Raw genomic sequence first — 25,653 nt, forward strand, 5'->3', positions numbered from 1 at the left:
ACAGAATCGGACACAAGGAGAAGCGACTTAGCAGCAGCAGCAGCAGCAATCTATTGATGAAATTGACCCAAAGGGGTGTCTGAGCTGGGGCTTTTCTCTACTGTCTCCCATGAGCTGGGTGGGAAGCACCAGGCAGAGAATTTCCTGGCCTGTTGTTGCTGGGGGGCACTGAGGGGCTTGATCTCTGTGATGATATGGGGCAGATAAATTTCCTTCTAAACTGGTGACCACAGGAGTTCTTACATTGAAGTGCTTTTTTACAATTTAAAATTCAATGAATCAATACAATAAAGCTCTTCTTCCATGACAGAACATATTTAATAAAACCTTAGAAAATAAATTTCCAAGTTTTTCAAGACATTTGCTAAACTCTATAGAGATGAAAGAATTTTTCCAACTTGTTTAGTAAATTAAAAATAAAAATTAAGGCCATTCAGAGAGTCACAGGTTGGGTTCGTGGTACAATCAGTGACTCTTGAGGAGAGGATATTGGCAGATATGTTATGAAGATAAGCCAATTTGTTAAAGCAGTCTTGCCTTGTTTTAGGAAATCTAATCATCCATATTAACCCCATTGGAAGACTGGTGAAACGTAATCACTTGAACAAATGGGTGGGGTTCAGAGACACAATATAAGGAGACTCCAGGAGGCAAAGTCAGTCTTCTCCAGAACTGAGAGGGAGTGTTTGGAGTTCACCTGCATCTTGAGACTTCTGAAAGTCACACTTGGAACTCTTGACCCCTGAGCCAACTTCATATTATTCTCCAGGGTAGACTGTTTCTACAACTCCTTAGGTGAGTACACAATTCACCACAGAGCAGCTTCTGGGACTCTTCTGAGGGAAAACAAACTAAATTTCCTAATTTTAATTTATCGGTAAAATGAGATTTTTTTCAGTGTAACAGCCCTGTTTACCAACTTAGTGAAATAATCCTGTTCCGGTTTTGTTAGCTTGTCTTGACATGCACTGTGGAATGATTAGGGGGATTCATTTTACTTCTGTGATTGTGTTTCTTTCTTAGTTGTCCCCATGCATTTTAAGGACTCAGAAAGTGGCTGACTGATATGTTTTGTGTTTGATGTAGCTTCTAAAAATATTTCTTGAGACTATTCAATTCAATATGTACTACCTATCATCACTTACCCGAAAACTGAAATGTGTCTGTATATACCAGAGACAATACTCTATGCTAGAGCTAGATAATGCACACAATGAGCTGCTTAAAATATTGCTAAAGTGAGGTAACTATCATCCCTCCCAAAATAAACATTTTTGACTGAAATCTTAAAGAAGCTAGGGAATGATTGAGCAGTCAGAAAAGTGACACTACTGAGCATACAGAGATGAGAAACTTAAGACGCTTCTATGCTTAACAAGCACAGGCAAAAGGACCTAATTTTTTTACAATGTAAAATTTAAATCACATGAATTTTTTTGATGATGACTATTTCTATAACATGTAAAATGCTTTGGGTGAGTATGGATAGAAAGAAAAATTCAACCACTTAGTATATTCATGTAAATAAACTCTGGTTGGAATAAGTTACAATTTGCCAACATTTAATTTCCTCTTTATTGACTCTGAGTGTACTCAAAGTGCTTTACAAAGAAAAAAATATTTTTGGAAAAAAATGCAGATTGAGATAAAAAAAAAGCACATCTAAAGAAAATGCATGATAATTACATGAAATAATACAAATACAAGCTTAATCAACTATCTCACACCAAATCAATGACTGGCATAGAGAATAGTGACTGTTTGCAGAAATTAGGACCCACCACGTAGAGCTGTCAATTAGGTCAAGCTCCTGAAGTCATGCTATCTAGAGGAAAACAAGACCTCATCAAAACCGAGCTTCTCCAGTAGGTAGAGGGGAAAGAGTTCAGAAGATAGTGTTGGTTAGGCCACTGAGAAAATTGTCTGCAGCTCTTGAAAGTTGTGTTTCTGTTTTCCATTTGTATCCAATGAAAAATCCAGATTCTTCTGCTCCTAAAGCAGTGTATTATTTAGTCACAACCCAAGTCTAATTTTGTTTGTTCCTTTTTTGGCTTGGGGAAAGAGGAATAAACTCCTGATGTTCTTCCCTCAGGAAAATGGACTCAGAAATACCAGAAGCCTTCCAGAAGGAGCTCACCTGCCGCGTCTGTCTGAATTTCCTTCTAGACCCAGTCACCATAGGCTGTGGACACAGCTTCTGTAGGTCCTGTCTTTGTCTTTTCTGGGAACAAGCCAAAGTCCCTGCCAGTTGTCCAGTGTGCAGACAACGATCAGAACAGACAAGCTTCAAAACCAGCTTTCTTCTGAAGAATCTGGTGTCCACTGTCAGAAAAGCCAATCTCAGGCAATTCCTGAAGTGTGAGGAACACCTGTGTGCGACCCACAAGCAGACAAAGACGATCTTCTGTGAAGCCGACAAGAGCTTGCTCTGTTTGGTCTGCTCTCAAGGTCAGGAGCACAAGACTCACAGACATTGTCTCGCTGAAGAGGCTGTTGAGGAATCCTGGGTGAGTGATGCCTCTGAGAGCACTTAGGAAGCTTGAGGATGGTACACCTAAGAGAGTAAAATGATGATGCTTAAACCCTCTCTTTACTGAGTTGGTAAAGAATCCACCTGCAATGCAGGAGACCCCAGTTTGATTTTGGGTTTGGAAGGTCCCATGGAGAAGTGATAGGCTACCCACTCCAGTATTCTTGGGCTTTCCTTGTGGCTCAGCTGGTAAAGAATCCACCTGCAGTGCTGGAGACCTGGATTTGATCCCTGGGTTGGGAAGATCCCTTGGAGAAGGGAAAGGCTACCCACTCCAGTATTCTGGCCTAGAGAATTCCACGGACTATACAGTCCATGGGGTCACAAAAAGCTGGACACGACTGAGCAACTTTCACTTTTACTGAGTGCCACGTACAGATCTAGTTAATAATAAAGCAGTGAAGAATATAGAGCAGTATCCCTGCTTTATGGAACTTGTATCCAATGGCTGGCTGATGAAGCTAACTGAAATTATTTGGGTGATATATTATTATGCTATTGACACTGTTGGGCCTTAATTTTAAGAAAGAAACTGTAAAATCTACAAGTGCAAAAATACTTTTAATTGAATATAGGTTTTCTAATCCTGGACAAGAAGGAAGATGCACTACATTGGATTTTACAGAAGATAAACATAACTATATCCAAATTTTGATATAAGTGGCCACAGCAGCTGAAAATTAGTCATACCTTAGGCAGATAATTCCCTAATGGTGTGTGGATTTTTAGTGTAGAATTTCATACAACAGATCATGAGTGAGGAAAAACGGACACCTGATGACCTGTCGTGGTCTGTTAGTGTCTCCCTCAAGGACCTTTATCTAATAATCATCAGTACACCCCAATCTTTGGGCTCTGAAACTCTAATGTATTTGCTTTTCTTGTACTAAAATTCATAATTCTTTTACAGGAAAAGTTGGCAAAGCAAATGACATCTTTATGGGAAAAGATTCAAGAAACTGAAAGAAATCTCAAGAAAAGTAGCAAAGGAACTGACCCTTGGATGGTAAGTAGAAGAACATATTTCTCTGAAGAAACAGATTGAGGCAGACAGTGAGAAACTTACCATTAATAAAGTGAGCTGAATTCAGAGAGTGAGTTGAACACCATCAGAAAAAACCTTCTAAGCACCATTCAACCAACATTTTCATGCCTCTCAAGCTCTTTAGGATCCAGTGGATCAATAACTAAAACAAAAGACCCATTAGAAGAAAGTTCTAAGGTGGAGGTTTATGGTGTGATGTGGATGATTACATAGACGTGATTTAGGATCTCAAGAAAAATTTCTCAAACGTAAGATCAATTCCAGTTTTGAAGTTCAAGTAAATGTTTAAAAATTCATGGGTTATTTCAGGCACAGATTTCTGTCAGTCATACCTTCCAGAAAGTAAAAGGCATGTCATTGGGAACCACAAAGTACTTCAATCTGATTAGTACATGAGCCCAGGTGATACAAAGCAAACACAAACAGCACTTTAAGGAGTGTGCCCATCACGGTGAAGAGTGATTGCTCTCTAGCTAGACAGTGATATTGGTTCAAGTTAAGAGAAAATGTAACATGTGAAACAACTCAGGGGGAAAGGAACAAGGAGAAAGAGTTGGAGCATGAGAGAGTGAATCATTCAATACCAGGAGAAATATGAAATGGAATGAAGAGAAATGATCTTCCAAACAATATGGGAAGAAGCTTGTGAACTTATGTGGAGGAAGAAAACTGATTCATAGAGAAAAGAACACTAGAAAGAAATGATTGAGGCTGGGAAACTGTTCAAGGACAGGCAATAATTTTTAGAAAGATGTTTCCTGAGATTACCAACACTGAAAGTATTATGTAGCATGGCACTAAGAGAGAAAGCCAGGAGATGCTAGGTGAAACACAAGCTTATGTATTAGCATTGAAATGAGGATATTGCATATGACAGATGAATCACCCATAAATTTCAATTGCTTACATGGGCTCTTTCGCATTTAACAGGAGGCATATGAAAGAAATGATTCATGAAAAGATTTTCTCCAAGTGTTTCAGGAACTCCTGAATTAGATGAAAGTTGTTTGAAGAAAGGGTAGGTTTGGTTTCTGATCAATTAAAAAGAATGAAAACAAGGTGAAGGAAAGAAGAATGAACTTCGCTTCTGAGATGAGGGAGAGCATTCATTTAGGATGGATACAGCTTCTTGGGAGAGAACATGAATCATAGCAAACTAAATGATGTTGAAATTCATCTCTCCACAGTTTTATGTGTATCGACATGCAGACATGATTAGGAGAACTTATCAGATGGCACCCCCATTTCTCCCAGAGGAAGAAGATTACTATGTAGAGAGCATTGTAAAAGAAGGCCAAAACATATACAATCAACTCAGAAGAAGGCAAGAGGAAATAATCAGAAAGAAGAGAGAGCTCCGAGAAATACACAAGGAGCTCATTCAAATGTGCTCTAAACCAGATGTGGAGCTGCTCCAGGTAAGAACTGAGGATGTGTTTGAAAATACATTACCTGACGTTCACACCTTTGACTTCCCTGACATGGTATATTTCTTCATCCCCTGCGACTAAGGTGGGATTCTCTCCTACTTGGAAATATTATAGATAAAGTGCAACTCATGCAAATTATGCCTGAGCAAGCTTTATAGCATTCTGATCCTAGATATTCCCCAGGAAATATTCCCTTTTCAAAATCTCCTTTTGTAACTTGCTTCTATTAAAACCAGAAAGGAACAGCTTATGTACTGATTCCATTTTTTGGTCTTCAAATGTGCAATGGGAGACATTTGGACAAAGCTCATATGTGTATGTATATACATATATACAAACACACATATACATGTATGTGTGTGTATATATGTGTGTGTGTGTATGTATATTTCCACTTCCTGTTGAGATACACCGGGTTTCAATAGATATTAGTTTGGAGTTTATTACACTTTGGGTAAAAGCCCTAGGAAAGATCAATATGCAGAGAGCAGAGGGTGAATCATCAGTACTCTTGTCCTTTCTCTGTTTCACCTTTCGTTTTATTAACTCCTCAAGAAATACATTCTATCCATATAAAATATGTTGTCCGAGAGGGTTTTTTTTTTTTTTTTCAAAAAGAAAAGGAAAACAGATTTCTCAGACTGTTTCTGGTGGTGGTGATTAAAACTCTACTGAAGTTTTGCAAACCCAAATCCTGGTTGCCTGTATATAAGGTCTAACTTGTCTTTTTTTTTTTTTTTCTTGACAGGAATTGGAAGACAAACTGAAATGGTAAGCTTTTTGATACTGAAGAGGGCACCTGGGGGCTCTGAAAGAGATGCAGCAGCACTTAACAAAGTGATGATGTAACTTACCTAGATAATGCTAGATTGCTTGTATACATTTGTCTGCACCTGTTTTGCTGAGTATGATTTCTTGCTCAAAAGGAAGTTAGCCTTTTTGCTACTGTGGCAGAGGGAGGTATTATCCAGCTCAGTGCAAAAATTTCTTAAAGGTCAGTAATTTCTGATTTAGATTTCAAAATCACCAGCACCTAGAGGTGCAAAGACTAGTTTTCCCCAAGTTTGAGGTTAGAGAGGCAATTACCTCTGAGAAATGGGCTGGAATCAGGGCAAGAAGAAGAGTGAGAATAAATTTCCAAAAACAGCTCAATTCTATCCCATGAGGGTGGAAAAGGGATTTAGATGAAGAATGTTGAGCTGAAGAATGCTGTCTTATTGTAAAGGCTGTGTTTAAGAAGCCCTGGGCAGCAGAAGGATGAACTGCATCTTTCTCTTACAGGAGTGAGTCAGCACAGCTGCACGTGCCTCAGCCTCTGCTCCCAGAACTCCCTGCGCGCCCTATGTCTGGGCTGATGGAGTGGCTCAACCACTTCCGAGGTGAGTGTCACCCAATTGGGGTGTCTGCCCTGCAGGTTCCTTCAGTGATGGTGTCCACAGAGTCTTTTCCTGCTTAGCTTTCACCTTGTGCAGGGGAACAGCCTGCAGATAGACAGGTGAAGACATATACGGTCACAAAGTTACTAAAATCCTTACAGAATACATGCAGGCTGGTGCAGATACTGATTTGATTCAGGCCTCATCAAATATTTTTAAATTTCATAAAATTTTGTGTAATGAAAAAAGTAACATGCTCCCAAAATGGCTTCTTGAGCCCTAGAAATATCATGACATACAATGTCAGCTGTTCACTGACTTCTAGAAAACTGGTAAATAAAACAGGATATTAAATTTCAGAGTTTAAGTGCAGTTAGAGTTTTAAAATATTTTTTAAGAATACATTTTCTTCTCTTTTTTATTTATATTATTTTAGAAATATTTTTCTCTTTATTTAGTTTTAACCACACTGGGTCTTTGTTGCTTTGCACAGGTTTCTCTTGCTGTGGGGAGCCAGGTTACTCTTCACTTCAGTGGTTGCCTTCTCATTGCAGTGGCTTCTCTTGCTGCAGAACACAAGAGACTCTTGATGAGTGAGCTTCAGTAATTGTAGCATGTGGGCTCAGTAGTTGTGGATCCTAGGCTCAAGAGCACGGGCTCAGTAGTCATAATCCACAGGTTCAGTTGCTCCACAACATGTGGACTCTTCCCAGATTAGGAATGTCCCCTAAATTTGCATGAAGCATCTTCTCCACTGTGCCAACAGGGAAGTCCTAAAAACATTTTGGCTTAAAAAGTTCTTAGGAATTGAAGGCATAAAGTGATTTTTCCATTCACATAATTTTACAAAATATATAAGCCTCAAAAATCAAATGTAGAAATCACAAGTAAGCAAATGGTTGGATGATGAAGCCACAATGAACATCATGATAAACTTCACCCTGGAGGGTGACTTAGCAGGAAGTGGAAGACTAGGCTTCAGTTTGGAACCACAGATCAAAGACAGAAAAGCCCTACAAACAAACTACTTTGAAGAAGCCATCCTTAGGTTGTACTTCTTCAGTGTCCATTTGCTAACTTAACTGAATGGTAGAGTGATCACCAATTGTCCATTCTACAATGCAGCTTTTTTCCTTGCACAGTGGTGGTGAAGGTGGGGATAAGATATGCTGTCATGGTCTTGGAGGTGATCGATGCCCAGGAGTCCAATCCTTTAGATGTAATAAATATACAATACACCCAGCCAGAAGTCACCTTGACCTCCCTCTAACTTATAATCTCTGAACTTGTAGGTAGTTTTTTCCATTTTAATTAGTTCTTTCTTCAGCAGATATGTTAGCAATATTTAAACCTAATACTTTCCAATCAGAACTGCCCTTCCAATCTTACAATATATTTCCAGTGAGACTCCAGGTGGACCACCTTCTCTGGTAGATAATTTGAATTTTAACATTGATTTTGACTGGCATTTTCCCTCATCTCTCCACAGTCAACTTTTCACTCAGTAATGAAGTAAGCAGTCAGCACATCAGGTTGTTCGATGATGCAAGACGTCTGACGTATGAACATGACAGCCTCCATGCATCTTTGGATGGTGGAACATTGAAGTATTTTGCCTCATGGGGAGACCAGAGCTTCACCTCCTGCAAACAGTACTGGGAGATGCTTGTGGACCGCTCTTGGGACTGGGCTGTAGGCTTCTGTAAGGATTCCTGGATAAGGAAGGACGATGGCATACTGGACGCATCCAACAATGACAACTTTCTCCTTGTGTGTGTGAAGCAGGATGACCATTACCAACTCTGGACCACAGCCCCCACCACGCCTCTGTACATAGAGAGACCTCTGGGCAGGGTTGGGGTGTTCCTTGATTGTGACAATGGGAGTATTAGTTTTGTGGATGTAGCCAAGCGCACCCTCCTTTGGAGGTACGATGATGGCGTGTGCACTTTCCCTGTCAGGCCCTTCTTCTGCACTGGCCACAGGTGAGGATCTGAGTCACGGCCCAGACAGGGTGCTCAGGACTCCTTCTCTGAGGGAGCCCTTGTCCACTGCAGCATATCAAGGAGACTTCCTGATCTTTAGGCTCTTTCTACTGTAACGCAGCTTCTTTTATTGTTATTTGATGTGAAGATAGTGTCAAATGCACACTTCACTTGGTTGTCCTCCATATTGCTGACAGTAAATTCTTCTCTTGTTACCATGTGTCCAGAATATATGCTGTGGGTTTTCACTTCCTTTATGAGCTTCCTAAATTCACCACAATATGATCATGTGCTTCCCACTTCCTGGAACTCAATACAGGAACCCAGAACCTGCGCAGCATAGGCAGACCTGGTCACCCACCAGGCCTACGTCAGCCTGCAAACTTCTCCTGCTTCCTCATAATCTACTGCCCTATATACCTCTATTCAACCTCAAGATGAAATCCGATTTGCAGGGAAATTGCCATTGCCCTGGAAACCGGGGAAAGCATTTCTTTTAGAGAACTCAGAATTTGCATGTCTTTTTCTATTACAATAGTATAACGGAAAAGACAGACAGAACAATCTCCTAAAGGATGGACACTATGGCTTCCCTTTGGCATATCTGAAATACCACCATCATTATCACCATACTTGAGGGCCATTATTAAATAAGGGCTACTTGAAGACACCTAGTGTGATTTACGACCATGGATATGATAACCCAGAAAGTTAAGTCAATGAGGGTGGGATAAGCAGGACAAAGTGACAATACATATTCTCGTTGGGATAAAGCTGGATGGTGTGGAATTTCATTGCACTACATAGCATGGCTCACAATTAAATATATTTGAATTATTTCTGAGACTTTTCCGTTTAATATTTCCTGAACAAGGTTTTAACCACCTGAGTAATTGAAATCAAGAAAAGCTAATCTGCAGATGAGTGGTTTACTATATATTAAAAAAAATAATAATCTATAGAAAGGGGTTAGAGAATTGTTTGGACTTTGAATAATTTCCAAGTTTTCCTGTTGGTCATGTTACTCTGGAACACAGGATTAACATCTGGGTCATCAAAAAAGAAAGAAAAAACATAGCAAGTTATGAACCTTGTATACCATGGGGCCTTGCATAAATATGAATTTCCACTCTAACAAAGGTTGAGAGAATCTGTTTGAATTTGTCATGTTGTCAATAAAGCATTATATGTGGGTTATTTCTGGAAAACAACAGGATTTTTGAAAGTAACCAATTAATGCAATTGCCTTATATTAATGTGTGAGAGGAAAAATCAGACTGATAGTTGAAAGAAAGGATGCCATGAACATACTAGTGCACATCATGAACTGAAATGAAAGTGAAAGTTGCTCAGTCGTGTCCAACTCTTTGCAACCCCATGGAATACAGTCCACGGTATTCTCCGGCAAGAATACTGGATTGGGTCACCTTTCCCTTCTCCAGGGGATCTTCCCAACCCAGGGATTGAAACCAGGTCTCCTGCATTGCAGCAGACTCTTTACCAGCCGAGCCACAAGGGAAGCCCAAGAATAGTGTAGTGGGTAGCCTATCCCTTCCCTAGGGGATCTTCCCAACCCAGGAATCGAAACAGGGTCTTCTGTATTGCAAGTGGATTCTTTACCAACTGAGCTAAAAAAACTAAAACAAAATAAGTTAATAGATGCTTAAGAATAATTTAAACTTATGTTAATTTAAACATAAATTTAAATCATATTAGTAGCTGCAAATTCTGTCTTAAAGCTTTGGAGTGTCTTTAAAGGTCACCATCTGGACCATAATACATCATCACTATTAATGTTTTTTTAAGAAAACTGGCAAAACACAGTAAGAGATAAACTGTAGGTATAAAAAGTCAAGTATGGTCATTATTTCTGATGTAACAAATGTTCACCTGAAACACACTAATAAACAATAAAGTAAAGAAAAAAAGAGTGTACAAAAAATAAAATAACTAAATAAATCACTAAGATTTCTTCTGGAAACAAGATTAATATTCAAACACAATTTTTTCATATATAAAAGATACAACTACTTATGAAAGATACAATTGTTTATGAAAACAAAAAAAAGGAGAAAAGCCAGGAACCTAGAAGGGGAGAAAAGAACAAATAATGAAAGGGCCTTAATCTTAAACAGATTTCCAATATCATTCATACATCAGTGGGATATGTATTAGTGACAAAGAGTCAGGATTTCTGCTAAGAATAAATGCAGAAGCTGGCTGGAAAACAAGTGGAGTACCTCATTCAAAGGAAACATGAATTTTTTTCTAGTTTTACTTTTCTAAGTCAGAAAGAAACACTTTATTGGCAGATCAGAGCTTAAATATACATATGGAAATATTTCTGCCCCAATCTATTCACTTTCAGCAGGAGAGTGGCCTACTTTTATATTAAAGAAGTAAGGAAGTGAGATACCAAGATTTTGGAAACTTTCTTAATGTCACCTAGCCCATCTCTCATTAAAATTTCCCCACTGTAGTTCCAGTACAGGGGTCCATGAGGAGAAATCCATAGAAAAGGAATGGCTCATAGAACAATGATGAGAACATTGCAGTTGGTAATTATGATTGGGGCTTTACTTTGTAAAATGTTTCCTTTATAAACTCCTTGGTAATTAAATTTGTTGCAATGAGAAAAATCATAAAACTACATGAATAAAAATAAAATAAGCATACAAGCAAATTTTATGAACAAAATCATGCAAGTTGATGATTGTTGAAGGTAGATGACAGTCTGGAGGGCAACTAGCAGGCAGCGGAAACTGCACCTCACATGCAATCAGGAGTAAAGAGCAGAAAATTACTGATGATACATTTCTTCTAAGAAAGTGCATTTATATTTTCTTCCTAAATGTAAATTTTCCAAACTGGTATCTCCAAATAACCCAGGCAAGGCCTTTAATTAGGTCTAAGAGTGGTCCCCTTCTTCCTTGAACCAAGAAGAAGCAGTGGAAGTAAGTTTTATTCCTAAGAACTTGCAGCAATAAAAAATCACCATTTTCCGTGAAAATTTTGGGTACATCTATATTAATATACTGAGAGTTGTGTTGTCAGTCAATGTACCATAAATAACATTTATACTACTACTACTACTACTACTAAGTCACTTCAGTCGTGTCCGACTCTATGCGACCCCATAGATGACAGCCCACCAGGCTCCCCTGTCCCTGGGATTCTCCAGGCAAGAACACTGGAGTGGGTTACCATTTCCTTCTCCAATGCTTGAAGGTGAAAAAGTGAAACTGAAGTCGCTCAGTCGTGTCCGACTCTTAGCGACCCCATGGACTGCAGCCTTCCAGGCTCCTCCATCCACGGGATTTTCCAGGCAAGAGTACTGGAGTGGGGTGCCATTGCCTTCTCCAATAACATTTATAAAGTTAAGCTAATAGGTATCATAAGTGTATCAGGTTTGTATCAGTTAGGGTTCAATTATAGAAGGAGAGAGAAAGAAAGACAGAGCTCATGTTCACAGGGAATTTGCTCCTGTGATGGTTACGGAAAAGTGTGAGGACAGGAGGGCACTTCCTCAGGGAGGGTAAACACAAGCAGGCTGGAATCTGAGTTATTCAGGGCAGAGCTGTTGCCTGCAGGAGACTGAGGCATTGGGAGTAATGCTGATCCACTTACTGTCTGAAATTTTATTCCATGAATTACTATACATCTTTTAAAGACCTCCTGTTGATTAAATCAGTGCATCTGCATAATCTCCTTAGATTAGAGTCTATATCATGGATTTACACCCTCCAAACCTCTTCACAGCATCACCTAGATTAGTGTCTGCTTGAATAATTGCAGGAGATGTGAGTGTTTTACAAAGTGGCTGGTGGATTACCTTAAATCCTAATATTACAGCCTAGTCAGGTTGAAACAACAGAAACCCATTACAAGACCATATGCCATTAAGCATAATTAATTATAAATCTCACGCAAATTTTATCAATTTAAGTTTTGTACATAGAACTGCCCACCTACAGAATGACCTAAATATACACTACATTTCTCAATAAATGCAACAGTTTAGAAAACACTAATGATTGCAGTGATAATAATATGGTAATGCTAATAATATTGAAATTTTGGTACCTTAAATCATGTTATGTGATCTTGGCTGACATCTGTGCCTTTTAATCTTTAATGTTTGTTGCAGTCCTTTAATGGACCAGAACCTGGTGGTCCGGAGTTGACAATAAGAAAGTAAAGGAGAGAAAGAGGCTGATATTCCTTGGTTTACGCAGAAAGCCAATAAAGCCCCTTGCACAGGGGCTTGCTCTGTTCATGGAGGCCGCAGAGTGCCTTCTTGAGAGGGTCTTAGAAGCCCGGGCAGAAAAGTGAACTCAGAGTGCCTCTGCGCTCCAAAGAAATAGCCTGAGAGAGAGAGAGAGAGAAAGAAAGAAAGAGAAAGAAAGACACGGGGACCAGAGCTCTGATGGTGCAAAGGTGTTTTAATCAACATGGTGTGGGCATATATACTGTAGTTATTTTCAGCAAAGATAAAGATTAAAATTCTAGACTGACAAAACATAGGCAATCCATATTAGAGAGAGAGAGTTGTAAATAATCACTTTTATCATATGGTTCATAAAAAGGATCAGATCAGATCAGATGAGATCAGTCACTCAGTCGTGTCCAACTCTGTGCAACCCCATGAATCGCAGCATGCCAGGCCTCCCTGTCCATCACCAACTCCAGGAGTTCGCTGAGACTCATGTCCATCAAGTCAGTGATGCCATCCAGCCATCTCATCCTCTGTCGTCCCCTTCTCCTCTTGCCCCCAATCCCTCACAGCATCAGAGTCTTTTCCAATGAGTCAACTCTTTGCATGAGGTGGCCAAAGTACTGGAGTTTCAGCTTTAGCATCATTCCTTCCAAAGAAATCCCAGGGCTGATCTCCTTCAGAATGGACTGGTTGGATCTCCTTGCAGTCCAAGGGACTCTCAAGATTCTTCTCCAACACCACAGTTCAAAAGCATCAATTCTTCAGTGCTCAGCCTTCTTCACAGTCCAACTCTCACATCCATACATGACCACATGAAAAACTATAGCCTTGACTAGATGAACCTTTGTTGGCAAAGTAATGTCTCTGCTTTTGAATAAGCTATCTAGGTTGGTCATAACCTTCCTTCCAAGGAGTAAGCATCTTTTAATTTCAGGGCTGCAGTCACCATCTGCAGTGATTTTGGAGCCCAGAAAAATAAAATCTGACACTGATTCCACTGTTTCTCCATCTATTTCCCATGAAGTGATGGGACTGGATGCCATGATCTTCGTTTTCTGAATGTTGAGCTTTAAGCCAACTTTTTCACTCTCCTCTTTCACTTTCATCAAGAGGCTTTTTAGTTCCTCTTCACTTTCTGCCATAAGGGTGGTGTCATCTGCATATCTGAGGTTATTGATACTTCTCCCGGCAATTTTGATTCCAGCTTGTGTTTCTTCCAGTCCAGCGTTTCTCATATTAAAGACAAATGACACAAATAAATTTTGTGTAAAATACTGAAAAGTGTAAAGAAAAGTGTAAAGTACTAAAGTACTGAAAAAATTAAATTTTATGTGTTCTTCAAGTAAGCTGTCAAGATTTTGACATTGCCAGATTTCACAGAGTTCATGATATATCTACATCTATATATTTACTTTTTCTACATGATTTAAGGAGTTTCCATGTGTTATTGATAAATAATAGCTGTTGTTCTTCATAGAAGCACCTGTTTGAACTCCCTTTTGTATTCATGTCCTATTTTCTTGGAGGAAAGAAAATGAAAAGACTCCTTGTATAGAGACCCTCTGCCTCTCAGGGCATGGAAATCCCACATGCTAGTCTGATTTTTGCTCTTTCTGCAATGGATAATGTTCTGACTCAGACAATGACCACTCACAATATAAGACTTTCTGAGATGACTGCCATTGCCTGTCTAGACAGCCCAGCGTGGAGAGACTCTTGTGGTGTGGGGAGCTCACGCCTTCCACTTTCCAGAGGCAGTACTGAAAGGCGGATGTGACCCACTCCTCCGACTGGACTGTGAGAGTCTGTACAAACTGCTTGACAAGTGATAGTGCTATCATTATTGATTCTGAAGAAGCATTTCTTCTTTTTCTTATGAAGGTGAACAATCATTAATTTCTGCCCCCCCAGCTTCCTACCCATAGTTCAGTATGTGAAAAGGCCTCTGCATAGGATTGGATTGTTTCTGGATTCTGACAATGGAGCTGTGAGCTTCTGGTGTTTCCAGAGGATCCCTCATATATAGCTTCCTTCTTTCCTCCTTCTCCTCCCATCTGGAGCTTTCTGTTGCTTAGGTCTCCATGAAATGCCAAGTTCTGTGACAGTTTATTTGGTGACTTTATATCTGAGGAAAATACAGCCCTGAAACATCACGTGAGGCTACAGGATGATACCTGTCTGTCTCTGATCTCACTGTGATTTAATGGAACAGTATGATTGTGTATTTATAAAGTAGCATAACCAGGTTGAAAGTATAACTTTGTTAATTATCTAATAGTAAAAATGCTTGTGGAGCATTTCTCAAATATAATCAGTGGATATTTGGTTTACATATAATAATTTTCTTAGAATAAAAGTAGCATGCCATAAGTTTCATGTACACTATAAGAAATGTGTCTTCTTTGCATAGTTGAATCATATTTGAGTAGACGAATAATGTGGTATATATTGCAGCCTCATAAACTAAAGAAATAACTCAGTTTTTCTTGAAGAGTGACCTCGTTGTGTGGATTCAAGTAGTTGACAGACATTGTGAAACCCTTTCTCTTTGTCCAACATTTAGACTTTCTCTAAACCCTAGTCATTCACCATATTATAGCTCATCAACAGATTATCCAGGAAGTTTTTCCTGACTGTACAGCTCAGCTTCAGTTCAGTCAGTTCAGTCGCTCAGTTGTGTCCGACCCCCTTTGAGACCCCATGAATCGCAGCACGTCAGGCCTCCCTGTCCATCACCAACTCCTGGAGTTCACTCACAGCTCAGCTTAGTTTCTATTAAAACATACTCTCTGGTGAGATACCATCTTATCATAATATTCAACAGAATTTCTTTAAATACCTAGGTGCATTTTACTAGGGGACTGCAGATTCTGAGAAAGTAAGCACAGTCTTTGCCTTATTTACTTCTCTGTTCCCACTGTCCAGTTCAGCACTTAGAATGTGGCACACAATAAATAAAGGTGAATTAATAAGCAAATACATGAGTGAAAGAGTTAAAACTCTGAAATATTATTCTATGGTTATTGAAGTTTTCCAAAATCTACCGAACATATTACAAATAAAATAATAATGAATAATGTCAACGAGATAGGAAACTGATTTTCAAAGTCACAACCAAAAAAATTTCATTAGCTTGAGATATGAAATATCTATAGTGTAATATTATTATATGGGGCTTCCCAGGTGGCACAGAAGTAAAAAATCTGCCTGCCAATGCAAGAAACACAAAAGTTGCGAGTTCAATCCTTGATCAGTAAGATCCCCTGGAGAAGGAAACAGCAGTTAATTTTCCTCAGGTTGTAGGTAACAGAGGCAAGTGCCTCTGAGAGTCATGACAGTGGAAGCAGACAGGCAAAAAGAAAAATGAGAAAGATTTTCTAAGAATGATACAAATTCACCTGATGTTTCTGCCTGATTAGTATAAAATGAGAAAAAGTTCTGATGAACTTTTTCAGGTTAATGTGTATTAGTAAACATTGATGAAGCCTTTGGCACCAAAAGAGGAACTCTTGCGGGAATCCTCACTGCAGTAATGAGTCAGTCTTGCTGTCCATGTGCGGGCCTGTGACCCCAGAGCCTATTTCAGGAGCCATCACTGGGCGATGGTCAGGCTCAGCCACTTGCTGTGAACTTGCAGCAATACACAGGTCACAACTTTCCTGTGCCGTGAAAAGCAATCAGAGAAACGTAGCTGTGATTTCCCTACCCTTTATAATCTCACAATTTTTACAATATTTCCCAGTTTCTTCTGTAGATTTGCTGATTGTGCTTGAGACTGATATTTTTCCAATCAGAACTCCCAGAATGTCATAGCCTGTTATTTTTTTCCAGAAAGAATCTAGGTGGAGGCTCTTCTATGAGAGACAACTTCATTGTTAAAAAGGATTTTACTGGACTCCCCTGTGGTTTCCAAGGTGTAAAGTTCCTAACAGTACAGGACAGCGCCCTCTCCTGGTCTCCTGCCTCTCCTGGTCTCCTGCTCTCCTCCACTATGTCATCTAAAAGTGAAGGTCACTCAGTCCTGTGCAACTCTTTGCCACCCATGGACTATACAGTCCTTGGAATTCTCCAGGCAAGAATACTGGCATGGGTAGCCATTCCCTTCTCCAGGGGAATCTTTCAAACCAGGGGATCAAACCCAAGTCTCCCACGTTGCAGGAAAATTCTTTACCAGCTGAACCACAAGGGAAGACCAAGAATACTGGAGTGGGTAGCCTATCCCTTCTCCACCGGATCTTCCTGAATTAGGAATTGAACTGGGATCTCCGGCATTGCAGCTGGATTCTTTACCAACTGAGCTATCAGGGAAGCCTGTATGTCATGTAGGTTTTTGGTGTTTTTTTTTTTTTTTCTCCTGATGACTCAGTGGGTAAAGAATTCACATAAAATGTAAGTCAGGGGACACATAAGACACGGGTTTGATCCCTGGGTCAGGAAGATCCCCTGGAGGAGGAAATGACAACCTACTCCAGTATTCTTGACTGAAAAATTCAACGGACAGAGAACCTTGTGGGCTACAGTCCAAAGGGTCCCAAAGAGTCAGACGTGGCTAAGGACACGTGCACTGTGCACACCAAACACGTATTTTGGAAACTTTCTCAAATTTCCTAAACCCTTCCATGGCAATAAGTTTTTAACTCCAGTATATCTGATTAATTCAAACTTCTCTTACTCTAAAGAATTGTGGTCAACATGGGACGCTATTAAGTGAAATGAAACTTGGAAATTAAGACAAAAATCGCTTAAATCTCCCATTAAAGAGCTGTAACTTCCTAGACAACCTGCTCATGTTGGTGGTAGGAATGGAACAGACCGGAAACTGAATGAGAGCGTGGAATTGTGGGAGGAGGAGAGGGAAGGGAGCAGCATGGTTTCAAATCTCACTAGTCTCCTCTGATACAAGCTCCTCTCATGTGTGCACACACACACACATATATACACAACACACAAGTGTGCATATATATATATACACAAAAAATATGTATATATATATGTGTGTGTGTGTGTGTTTCATATATATGTCTTTACATATTTCATTCATGGTGAAGTCACACCATGGTTTACACTTGTTATCCATGAAGTTGTTGTTTGGAAATAATTGAACTCCCCAAATATGAATTTCATACCTTCATTTCATGAACAGTATAATAGTCCTAATTTCATTGACCCATCCAGGCTCATCACCCACTAGATTTACTTGTCTGTCTGAGTTTGCCTGTATTTGCTCTGTGACACTTCTTCAGAAGGCAAAGTCCTTCAGATTCCATTTTTCAACACGGGACACTCAGTATCCCCAAAATACCACTGACTGCACTGAGATAGCCCTCTAGTCTCTGACAGGTATTCTCAACCTCACTGAACTAAAATTCTTTCACGTTTTATTTTTTTCATTCAGTTCTGCATTAAAATTTTCCCTCAGAATATTTTTATTTGCTTATTTTTTGTTTTGTTCTTCTGTTTAGCTTACACACTATTGCTTTTCTCTCTATGTCTGTGACTCCACACACAATAGCTGTCGTTGGTTTTCTCTAAGACTCCTGATCCTATTACTTGCATATGACCACATACCTTCTCATTCTATTATTCAATATGTATGCACAGTGGAAATATTGATGTTAGGTTGTGGAGTTAAACATTATGTCATTGTTTTGTACAATATTGACTAGAAAATAATAGACAATTTGTGAAAGAAATATTATATTGTCTGTTAAGTTTGGGCAACTATCTCTTCAGGTTTTCTTTATTATACTGTGTTTCCATTCTAGTCCTCAAAACATTTTTCTATTTATTCAATGATGGGCCATGATACTTCACTCAGGGAAGGTTACTAGATGAGAAAGTTATTCAATTTTCTTGGACTATCCTTGATTTTCAAGGTTATGTTAGTTTCTCTTGTACAGTCTGGTGAATCAATTCTATACATACATGTATCCACTCTTTTTTATAAAGGATTTTTTCCCATACAGGTCATTACAGAGTATAGAAGAGAATTTCCCGTGCTACACAGTAGATCCTTATTTCTGACAGTTTCATGCATAGTAATGGGTGTATGATCATCCAGATCCCCACTTTATACCTCCCATCCTCCACCCTGTTTCTTAGCGCCTGGAAACCTAAGTTTCTTTTCTCCATCTGTGTCTTTCTTTTGTAAATAACCTCATTGGTACCATTATTTTAGATTCCACATATGGTCACTATCACAAGATATTTATCTTTCTTTTTCTGACTCAGTCACTTCTCTCCTGAGTTCACCCTGGACAGAGAACCACCCTCGGGGCCTCCCACAGGAGGAGGTGGCAGGTGGGCAGGTGCAATGCCGGGGAAACTGCAGGGTTCAGGAGCAGCGGAGCTCCTGAGAGCCTCCATGAGGCCGCAGCCCAAGAATCCACATGAACCCCCTCCGGCTCAGTGGTCCAGAACCCCTGTTTCCAACACTGACTCTCGCCAAGACCCACACATGGTGCCCGCGGATCTGAGTTCTTTTCTGACACTCAGGCCAGGTCTGTCGGGAAACAGTATCCTCAGGACGGCCGGAGTCTGGGGCCCTGTCAGGCACTTGCAGACAAAAACATATTGGGGTTCCCTGCAGCAGCCCATTTAAGATCCAGGAATAAGGCCATTCTCGCATGGCCATGCACGTCCTCCTGACTCCCTACTGGGCCTTTGGGTTCCTGGGCAGACAGAAACCAAAATCCTTCCCAGAAACGCGGGGTCTGAGCCCTGTGGCCATGCGGACTTGGCGTCCCTCCCGAAGCCCCTGGAACAGGGGTCTGAGCGCCTCCAGCCCCATGTGCCCCCCTCGGGCGGGTCCCTCAGTGGCGGGGCTGGAGCCCACTGACCACCAGGATGGCCCGGGCTCAGACCCTGGCAGACCAGGCTCTCCTGAAAGACTCGCTGCTCTCGGGGAAGGCACATCTCTGTAGAAGGAGGTGCCTCCATCAGCGATGATGCCAGAAAAAGGACTCCAAACGCCCATCTCCAGGGGGAAACCTTGACCCTGAGTTGGGGTTGGGGCTGCTTGTCTCCAGCCCTGCAGGTCAGAGATGCCTGAGGATCTCTTTCTGCTCTCCCTCCCACTGCAGTAGCCTTGGAATTCTGGCCTGTAGGAGTTCAAACTATGTAGCTGAAGCCTTTATATACTGTTTTGGATTCAATATTTTTCTGGAGCAACACTTACATTTTTTGTTATATGTTTATTTTTCAAAATAAAAATCAGTAATGGTAATTTCAAACATCACACTTGTATCATCCTCTGAAAGGCTCACATTGTGAATGGTAATTTTCTTTTTTTTTTTTAATTTTATTTTATTTTTAAAATTTACATAATTGTATTAGTTTTGCCAAATATCAAAATGAATCCACCACAGGTATACATGTGTTCCCCATCCTGAACCCTCCTCCCTCCTCCCTCCCCATACCATCCCTCTGGGTCATCCCAGTGCACTAGCCCCAAGCATCCATTATCGTGCATCGAACCTGGACTGGCAACTCGTTTCTTACATGATATTTTACATGTTTCAATGTCACTCTCCCAAATCTTCCCACCCTCTCCTTTTCCCACAGAGTCCATAAGACTGTTCTATACATCAGTGTCTCTTTTGCTGTCTCGTACACCGAGTTATTGTTACCATCTTTCTAAATTCCATATATATGCGTTAGTATACTGTATTGATGTTTTTCCTTCTGGCTTACTTCACTCTGTATAATAGGCTCCAGTTTCATCCACCTCATTAGAACTGATTCAAATGTATTCTTTTTAATGGCTGAGTAATACTCCGTTGTGTATATGTAGCATGGCTTTCTTATCCATTCATCTGCTGATGGACATCTAGGTTGCTTCCATGTCCTGGCTATTATAAACAGTGCTGCGATGAACATTGGGGTACATGTGTCTCTTTCCCTTCTGGTTTCCTCAGTGTGTATGCCTAGCAGTGGGATTGCTGGATCATAAGGCAGTTCTATTTCCAGTTTTTTAAGGAATCTCCACACTGTTCTCCATAGTGGTTGTACTAGTTTGCATTCCCCAACAGTGTAAGAGGGTTCCCTTTTCTCCACACCCTCTCCAGCATTTATTATATGTAGACTTTTGGATCGCAGCCATTCTGACTGGTGTGAAATGGTACCTCATAGTGGTTTTGATTTGCATTTCTCTGATAATGAGTGATGTTGAGCATCTTTTCATGTGTTTGTTAGCCATCTGTATGTCTTCTTTGGAGAAATGTCTATTTAGTTCTTTGGCCCATTTTTTGATTGGGTCATTTATTTTTCTGGAGTTGAGCTGTAGGAGTTGCTTGTATATTTTTGAGATTAGTTGTTTGTCGGTTGCTTCATTTGCTATTATTTTCTCCCATTCTGAAGGCTGTCTTTTCACCTTGCTAATATTTTCCTTTGATGTGCAGAAGCTTTTAAGGTTAATTAGGTCCCATTTGTTTATTTTTGCTTTTATTTCCAATATCCTGGGAGGTGGTTCATAGAGGATCCTGCTGTGATGTATGTTGGAGAGTGTTTTGCCTATGTTCTCCTCTAAGAGTTTTATAGTTTCTGGTCTTATGTTTAGATGTTTAATCCATTTTGAGTTTATTTTTGTGTATGGTGTTAGAAAGTGGTCTAGTTTCATTCTTTTACAAGTTGTTGACCAAATTTCCCAGCACCACTTGTTAAAGAGATTGTCTTTAATCCATTGTATATTCTTGCCTCCTTTGTCAAAGATAAGGTGTCCATATGAGCGTGGATTTATCTCTGGGCTTTCTATTTTGTTCCATTGATCTATATTTCTGTCTTTGTGCCAGTACCATACTGTCTTGATAACTGTGGCTTTGTAGTAGAGCCTGAAGTCAGGTAGGTTGATTCCTCCAGTTCCATTCTTCTTTCTCAAGATCGATTTGGCTATTCGAGGTTTTTTGTATTTCCATACAAATTGTGAAATTATTTGTTCTAGCTCTGTGAAGAATGCTGTTGGTAGCTTGATAGGGATTGCATTGAATCTATAAATTGCTTTGGGTAGTATACTCATTTTCATTATATTGATTCTTCCAATCCATGAACATGGTCTATTTCTCCATCTATTAGTGTCCTCTTTGATTTCTTTCACCAGTGTTTTATAGTTTTCTATATATAGGTCTTTAGTTTCTTTAGGTAGATATATTCCTAAGTATTTTATTCTTTCCATTGCAATGGTGAATGGAATTGTTTCCTTAATTTCTCTTTCTGTTTTCTCATTATTAGTGTACAGGAATGCAAGGGATTTCTGTGTGTTGATTTTATATCCTGCAACTTTACTATAGTCATTGATTAGTTCTAGTAATTTTCTGGTGGAGTCTTTAGGGTTTTCTAGGTAGAGGATCATGTCATCTGCAAATAGTGAGAGTTTTACTTCTTCTTTTCCAATTTGGATTCCTTTTATTTCTTTTTCTGCTCTGATTGCTGTGGCCAAAACTTCCAAAACTATGTTGAATAGTAATGGTGAAAGTAGGCACCCTTGTCTTGTTTCTGACTTTAGAGGAAATGCTTTCAATTTTTCACCATTGAGGATAATGTTTGCTGTGGGTTTGTCATATATAGTTTTTATTATGTTGAGGTATGTTCCTTCTATTCCTGCTTTCTGGAGAGTTTTTATCATAAATGGATGTTGAATTTTGTCAAAGGCTTTCTCTGCATCTATTGAGATAATCATATGGTTTTTATTTTTCAATTTGTTAATGTGGTGTATTACATTGATTGATTTGTGGATATTGAAGAATCCTTGCATCCCTGGGATAAAGCCCACTTGATCATGGTGTATGATCTTTTTAATGTGTTGTTGGATTCTGATTGCTAGAATTTTGTTAAGGATTTTTGCATCTATGTTCATCAGTGATATTGGCCTGTAGTTTTCTTTTTTTGTAGGATCTTTGTCAGGTTTTGGTATTAGGGTGATGGTGGCCTCATAGAATGAGTTTGGAAGTTTACCTTCCTCTGCAATTTTTTGGAAGAGTTTGAGCAGAATAGGTGTTAGCTCTTCTCTAAATTTTTGGTAGAATTCAGTTGTGAAGCCGTCTGGACCGGGGCTTTTGTTTGCTGGAAGATTTTTGATTACAGTTTCAATTTCCGTGCTTGTGATGGGTCTGTTAAGATTTTCTATTGCTTCCTGGTCGAGTTTTGGAAAGTTGTACTTTTCTAAGAATTTGTCCATTTCTTCCACGTTGTCCATTTTATTGGCATATAATTGTTGATAGTATTCTCTTATGATCCTTTGTATTTCTGTGTTGTCTGTTGTGATCGCTCCATTTTCGTTTCTAATTTTATTGATTTGATTTTTCTCCCTTTGTTTCTTGATGAGTCTGGCTAATGGTTTGTCAATTTTATTTATCCTTTCAAAGAACCAGCTTTTGGTTTTGTTGATTTTTGCTATGGTCTCTTTTGTTTCTTTTGCTTTTATTTCTGCTCTAATTTTTAAGATTTCTTTCCTTCTACTAACCCTGGGGTTCTTCATTTCTTCCTTTTCTAGTTGCTTTAGGTGTAGACTTAGGTTATTTATTTGACTTTTTTCTTGTTTCTTGAGGTGTGCCTGTATTGCTATGAACTTTCCCCTTAGGACTGCTTTTAAAGTGTCCCACAGGTTTTGGGGTTTTTTTTTTTTTCATTTTCATTCGTTTCTATGCAAATTTTGATTTCTTTTTTGATTTCTTCTGTGATTTGTTGGTTATTCAGCAGCGTGTTGCTCAGTCTCCATATGTTGGAATTTTTAATAGTTTTTCTCCTGTAATTGAGATCTAATCTTACTGCATTGTGGTCAGAAAAGTTCCTTGGAATGATTTCTATTTTTTTGAATTTGCCAAGGCTAGCTTTATGGCCCAGGATGTGATCTATCCTGGAGAAGGTTCCATGTGCGCTTGAGAAAAAGGTGAAATTCATTGTTTTGGGATGAAATGTCCTATAGATATCAATTAGGTCTAACTGGTCTATTGTATCATTTAACGTTTGTGTTTCCTTGTTAATTTTCTGTTTAGTTGATCTATCCATAGGTGTGAGTGGGGTATTAAAGTCTCCCACTATTATTGTGTTATTGTTAATTTCTCCTTTCATACTTGTTAGCATTTGTCTTACATACTGAGGTGCTCCAGTGTTGGGTGCATATATATTTATAATCGTTGTATCTTCTTCTTGGATTGATCCTTTGATCATTATGTAGTGACCTTCTTTGTCTCTTTTCAGAGCCTTTGTTTTAAAGTCTATTTTATCTGATATGAGTATTGCTACTCCTGCTTTCTTTTGGTCCCTATTTGCATGGAAAATCTTTTTCCAGCCCTTCACTTTCAGTCTGTATGTGTAACCTGTTTTGAAGTGGGTCTCCTGTAGACAACATATGTAGGGGTCTTGTTTTTGTATCCATTCAGCCAGTCTTTGTCTTTTGGTTGAGGCATTCAACCCATTTACGTTTAAGGTAATTACTGATAAGTATGATCCCGTTGCCATTTACTTCATTGTTTTGGGTTTGAGTTTATACACCGTTTTTGTGTTTCCTGTCTAGAGAATATCCTTTAGTATTTGTTGGAGAGCTGGTTTGGTGGTGCAGAATTCTCTCAGCTTTTGCTTGTCTGAAAAGCTATTGATTTCTCCTTCATACTTGAATGAGATCCTTGCTGGGTACAATAATCTGGGCTGTAGGTTATTTTCTTTCATCATTTTAAGTATGTCTTGCCATTCCCTCCTGGCTTGAAGAGTTTCTATTGAAAGATCAGCTGTTATCCTTATGGGAATTCCCTTGTGTGTTATTTGTTGTTTTTCCCTTGCTGCTTTTAATATTTGTTCTTTGTGTTTGATCTTTGTTGATTTGATTAATATGTGTCTTGGGGTGTTTCGCCTTGGGTTTATCCTGTTTGGGACTCTCTGGGTTTCTTGGACTTGGGTGATTATTTCCTTCCCCATTTTAGGGAAGTTTTCAACTATTATCTCCTCAAGTATTTTCTCATGGTCTTTCTTTTTGTCTTCTTCTTCTGGAACCCCTATGATTCGAATGTTGTAGCGTTTAATATTGTCCTGGAGGTCTCTGAGATTGTCCTCATTTCTTTTAATTCGTTTTTCTTTTATCCTCTCTGATTCATTTATTTCTACCATTCTATCTTCTAATTCACTAATCCTATCTTCTGCCTCTGTTATTCTACTATTTGTTGCCTCCAGAGTGTTTTTAATTTCATGTATTGCATTATTCATTATATATTGACTCTTTTTTATTTCTTCTAGGTCCTTGTTAAACCTTTCTTGCATCTTCTCAATCCTTGTCTCCAGGCTATTTATCTGTGATTCCATTTTAATTTCAAGATTTTGGATCAATTTCACTATCATTATTCGGAATTCTTTATCAGGTAGATTCCCTATCTCTTCCTCTTTTGTTTGGTTTGGTGGGCATTTATCCTGTTCCTTTATCTGCTGGGTGTTCCTCTGTCTCTTCATCTTGTTTAAATTGCTGAGTTTGGGGTGTCCTTTCTGTATTCTGGCAGTTTGTGGAGTTCTCTTTATTGTGGTGTTTCCTTGCTGTGTGTGGGTTTGTACAGGTGGCTTGTCAAGGTTTCCTGTTTAGGGAAGCTTGTGTCGGTGTTCTGGTGGGTGGAGCTGTATTTCTTCTCTCCGGAGTGCAATGAAGTGTCCAGTAATGAGTTATGAGATGTCTATAGTTTCGGGGTGACTTTGGGCAGCCTGTATCTTGAACCTCAGGGCTGTGTTCCTTTGTTGCTGGAGAATTTGCTTGGTATGTCTTGCCCTGGAACTTATTGGCCCTTGTGTGGTGCTTGGTTTCAGTGTCGGTATGGAGGCATTTGATGAGCTCCTGTCAATTAATGTTCCTTGGAGTCAGGAGTTCTCTGGAGTCAGGGTTTGGACTTAAGTCTCCTGCTTCCGGTTATCGGTCTTATTTTTACAGTAGTTTCAAAACTTCTCCTTCTATACAGCACCATTGATAAAACATCTACATTAAAGATGAAAAGTTTCTCTACTTTTCACAGAAATTTCTAGATTTCTGTGACTTGAGGTCTCTCCTCAATTAAAATTTCACATGGGTTTGGGTGGATTCTGGAATTTGATGATGGACAGGGA

At 39.4% G+C, this 25,653-nt stretch overlaps 1 protein-coding gene across 6 annotated transcripts; it reads left to right on the forward strand.

Moving 5' to 3' along the window:
* The first annotated feature begins 620 nt into the window (after positions 1–620).
* Positions 621–8,595, forward strand: LOC147342588 (tripartite motif-containing protein 43-like). Of its 6 annotated transcripts, none has more exons than XM_086383160.1 (7): positions 621–795; positions 2,063–2,507; positions 3,441–3,536; positions 4,763–4,993; positions 5,754–5,776; positions 6,287–6,384; positions 7,871–8,595. In XM_086383160.1, exons 2-7 carry the CDS (start codon positions 2,097–2,099, stop codon positions 8,368–8,370), a joined length of 1,359 nt encoding a protein of 452 aa, XP_086239286.1. In that variant the 5' UTR covers positions 621–795; positions 2,063–2,096; the 3' UTR covers positions 8,371–8,595. The 6 variants fall into 6 exon arrangements, with proteins under 6 accessions (XP_086239286.1, XP_086239290.1, XP_086239285.1 ...); XM_086383159.1 differs by having other exon boundaries at positions 622–795; positions 2,093–2,507; XM_086383164.1 differs by lacking the exon at positions 6,287–6,384 and having other exon boundaries at positions 2,093–2,507; positions 7,871–8,026.
* The last annotated feature ends 17,058 nt before the right edge of the window (positions 8,596–25,653 follow it).

Source organism: Bos grunniens, chromosome 29, assembly GCF_055505025.1.
Source record: "Bos grunniens cultivar Pamir isolate PY7600 chromosome 29, Bosgru_T2T1.0, whole genome shotgun sequence".
NCBI lineage: Eukaryota > Metazoa > Chordata > Mammalia > Artiodactyla > Bovidae > Bos > Bos grunniens.

Coding starts and splice junctions, on each gene's coding strand:
- LOC147342588 (XM_086383160.1), top strand. CDS start 2,097: ATGGACTCAGAAATACCAGAAGCCTTCCAGAAGGAGCTCACCTGCCGC. Junction 4,994..5,753: donor CAGATGTGGAGCTGCTCCAG/GTAAGAACTGAG, acceptor TTTTCTTGACAG/GAATTGGAAGACAAACTGAA. Junction 5,777..6,286: donor TTGGAAGACAAACTGAAATG/GTAAGCTTTTTG, acceptor TTTCTCTTACAG/GAGTGAGTCAGCACAGCTGC.